The sequence below is a fragment of the Pinus tabuliformis genome, chromosome 3_2 (assembly GCF_031772625.1).
Source record: "Pinus tabuliformis cultivar Carrire ecotype Pingquan chromosome 3_2, CPIR1, whole genome shotgun sequence".
NCBI lineage: Eukaryota > Viridiplantae > Streptophyta > Pinopsida > Pinales > Pinaceae > Pinus > Pinus tabuliformis.
Window position 1 is genome coordinate 924,790,212 of NC_142302.1, and position 4,030 is coordinate 924,794,241.

The 4,030-nt window shown below is 41.7% G+C and overlaps 1 protein-coding gene across 1 annotated transcript; it reads right to left on the reverse strand.

The window, feature by feature from the left end:
- Window positions 1-395: 395 nt before the first annotated feature.
- LOC149183661 (uncharacterized) lies at window positions 396-3,416 on the reverse strand. Its single transcript, XM_089415027.1, has 3 exons — window positions 2,963-3,416; window positions 2,136-2,839; window positions 396-1,187 (listed from the first exon to the last, which is right to left on the reverse strand). Exons 1-3 carry the CDS (start codon window positions 3,414-3,416, stop codon window positions 396-398), a joined length of 1,950 nt encoding a protein of 649 aa, XP_089271153.1.
- Between the last annotated feature and the right edge of the window lie 614 nt (window positions 3,417-4,030).

The window sequence follows — 4,030 nt, forward strand, 5'->3', positions numbered from 1 at the left end:
TGCCAGCTTGGTGCACCCACTCCACTGTAACGTACTCCTTTTTTCCCGAATCCTTACGTACACATGGTCCCCTACTTGATACTCCTTAAAATTTCTCTTCCTATCGGCGAAATGTTTTTGCCTATCTTGGGCTGCCTTCAAATTGGATCGCACCTTCTTGACCATTTCCTCCATCTATTTTAACATTTCAGGTCCCAGCATTAATTTGTCCTCTGTCCCCCCCAACTGGAAGGTGTGCGGCATTTCCGTCTGTACAAAACTTCGAACAGACTCATCTGCAAGGAAGTATGGTAACCGTTGTTATACGCAAACTCAACCAAATGCAAATAGTCCTCCCACCTAGAAGGTTGTTGCATCACATATGCCCTCAGCATATCTTCTACCACTTGATTTACTCATTTGGTTTGTCTATCTGTTTGAGGATGATAGGTAGTGCTAAAGTTTAACTGAGTTCCTAACCCCTCAAATAGAGTTTTCCAGAAGACTGAAGTAAATTTCACATCACGATCAGAAATTATAGTTTTTGGTAACCCATGCAGTCTGAAAATATTTTGCATAAAAATATGGGCAATCTGTACTGCCTTGTAAGTGGATTGCACTGGTATAAAATGAGCTGATTTGCTTAATTTGTCCACCACCACCATGATGGAATCATTGTTTCTTTTTGACCTGGGTAAACCTGTTATGAAGTCCATAGAAATGGTTTCCCATTTCCACTTCGGAATTGGTAGTGGTTGCAACAACCCAGCAGGGTGCTGATGTTCTGCCTTAATTTGCTGGCATTCTAGGCAACGCGCCAAGTATTCTGCTACATCTTTTTTCATGCTCAGCCAATAATACTCTTTTTGGAGTGCAGTAATCAGCTTTTGATACCCCAGATGTCCAGCAGAAGGACTTCTATGAAATTCATCTAAAATCAAGCATTTAATGTCATTTTGATTGGGCACGTACAATCTATTTTTATATTTTAGCAGGCCAACAACATCCTTAGTGTAACCTTGCTGATTTTCTTTGCTAGTTACATTTTGAACTTGCTGTCCTATTTGCTGATATTTTGGATCTTGTTCTGCTACCTTTTTAATCATTTCATCGAAGGTAGTATGCCCCTCGCTGCTAGAAATTTCATAGAGACATTGCACCTTCCGGCTCAAAGCGTCTGCTACCCGGTTTTCCTTCCCTTTCAAATGCTTAATCTCAAAATCAAAACCACTTAGAAAATCTACCCATCATGCCTGTCTAGCATTTAGGGTAGGTTGACTAAAATAATTAGTCAAGCTGTGATGGTCCGTCATTAAAATAAACTTTTTACCCATTAGGTAGTGGCGCCACATCTTTAAGGCATGAATAACAGCTGCTAACTCCAAATCGTAAGCGGAATATTTATGTTCATGTTCCTTTAATTTTCTGGATTCATAGGCAATTACCTTGCCTTCTTGCATCAGGACCCCTCCTACCCCTTCCTTACTCGCATCTGTGCACACCACATAGTCCTTACTTGGATCTGTTATGCTTAATATAAGCGTTGTGGTGAGCAGATGCTTGAGCTGTTCAAAACTTTTTTGGCATTCTGTGGTCCATTTAAAATTTTTCCCTTTCTTTTGTAAGGAGGTGATAGGATAGGCCACCCTAGAGAATCCTTCAACGAATCGTCTGTAATAACCAGCTAACCCCATAAAAGATCTTATATCCGCTACGTCCTTCGGTATTGACCATTCCATTATGGTCTTTATCTTCTTGAGGTCCACCGCAATTCCATCCTTAGTGATAATATGTCCTAAGTATTGAATATGTTCCTTAAAGAAGTCACATTTGTTGTATTTGGCATATAATTGATGGTTCCGGAGGGTTTGCATCACCAGTCTAAGGTGTTCCTTATGCTCCTCAATATTCCGAGAATATACTAGTATATCGTCAATAAATATTAATACAAACTTATCTAAATACTGATGAAATATGTTGTTCATCAAACACATGAAAGTTGTAGGAGCATTTGTTAACCCAAAGGGTAGTACCACAAACTCATAATGTCCATAGCGGGTTCTAAAAGCAGTCTTGGCTATATCCTCCTCTCTGATCCTAATCTGATGATATCCAGATCGTAAATCAATTTTTGAAAACACAGTTGCCCCTTTTACTTGGTCAAATAGTTCGTCAATCCGGGGCAATGGATACTTGTTCTTAATTGTTAACTTATTCAATTGTCGGTAGTCCATGCACATTCGAAGGGTTCCATCCTTCTTTTTTATGAACAACACGGGGGCTCCCCAAGGCGACACACTGGGGCGGATGTAATTTTTGTCTAGTAGTTCCTGCAGTTGCATTTTCAGTTCTATAAGTTCTGGTGTGCTCATACGATATGGGGCTCGGGACACCGGAGCTACCCCTGGTATCAATTCAATAGTAAAATCTATGTCCCTTTTGGGTGGCAGTCTGGGTATCTCTTCCAGGAACACATCTGCAAATTCTTGCACAACTGGAATATTTTCCAAGGTGGCTGTCTTTTCTTTTGAGTTGGCATAACCAACCTGAATAGCATAAATCTGACAACCCTTCTTGATACACTTTGCCAGTTGAGAAGCGGTTATTGGCTGAATCTGTACGGGCCTCGGGATGCCTTGCATCTCCCGTCCTTCTCCCAGCTCATTCTTGTAGTAGATAGTTTTTGTCTTACAGTTTATAATGGACCAACGCTTTTCCAGCCAATCCATGCCTATCAACACATCATATGATCCAAGGGGTAGTATGTTTAGATCTGCTGTTAAAGGTTGTCCTGCTATTTCCAGAGGGAAGTTATTAACCTTGGCCAACACTCGTCTCTTTGCCCCTGTTGCCAGTTGTACTAGCCAGGGGTTTTTAAACTTGACAGACTGTAAACTACATTGTTCCACAACCTTAGGACTAACATAACTTAATGTAGCTCTAGGATCAATTAAAACAGACATGGTACGATTAAAAATCTTACCTTCAAATTCTACCATAGTCGGTTGGTAATCTGCCTGATGATCTTCGAGAGCAGCATTAATTTTCGGAATGCTCTGGGCTACATCGCCTACAGTTGATGCTTCATGGATTTGCGACACCTGATCAGTGCCTTTTCGATGAGGACAGTTTTTGACGTAATGAGGTCCCCCACACCCCCAACATTGAACTGGGGGCCTTGTTGTTCCCTCGTGATCGAGTCTACCAGCTTGCTCGCTGATTCTTGATTCAGATGGTGGCTTAATTCTGAACTGGTTTTTAGGCAGATTTCTATTGTTTTTCCCTTTGGGAAACCCCTTGCCAGCGCTGCCCTGATTTCCTTTATTTCCTGGTGCAATCTTACTACTCTTCTTGTCTGTCCACTTCCTGCCCAAAATTTCACCCTTCTGCTTGCTTTGCTGGTAGCATATCCTAGCCTTTCGTATAACCTCGTCCATTGTTTTTGGGTTATCAAACTCAATTCTTTCCCTCATCGCCACAGGTAAACTGCTGACGAACCGTTGTACCTTAGCCTTTTCCTCGCGTATGTAGGGTACATATCGTAGCAAAGAAGTAAATCAGGTGATAAACTCATCCATGGTTTGCTGTCCAAGCCGCAGGTCGTGAAATTCCTTCGCTTTCTCATCGTAAAATCGTTCCGTCAGATATCTCTCCTTGAAATATTTTTGGAACTTTTCCCAAGTTATACTTTGCTCACTCACCCCGCGTACAATCTTGACCTCCTCCCACCACAAAGTGGCCTTCCCCTGCAGTTGGAAGATAGCCAACTGGGCCTTTAGATTATGATCGTACTCATATAATTGAAAGTATTTGTTCATGTTAATAAGCCAGGCTTCTGCTGCTTCTTCCAACTCTCCATTGAAGTGTGGCGGTTTTATCTTCTGAAACTCTCCTTGCAATTCTATCCACTGTCTTTTTTATGTTGGGTGCCCAGAGGCATTATCTGACTTCTCCTCTCGATTCTCTTCCCCACCACCTGTTCCTTCATGCTCTATATGATAATCTTGTTCTTCATACATTCATTCCTGTTCAGGGCTGGGAATGGTCTGAC

Bases quoted from the DNA above. Each gene is read 5' to 3' on its own strand.
- LOC149183661 (XM_089415027.1), bottom strand. From the start codon at position 3,416: ATGGACGAGGTTATACGAAAGGCTAGGATATGCTACCAGCAAAGCAAG. The intron at 2,840-2,962 runs GTAAGATTTTTA...ACCCCTGGCTAG, and splicing joins GACTATGGTAGAATTTGAAG to TACAACTGGCAACAGGGGCA. The intron at 1,188-2,135 runs GTAAAAGGGGCA...TTTGAGATTAAG, and splicing joins TTGACGAACTATTTGACCAA to CATTTGAAAGGGAAGGAAAA.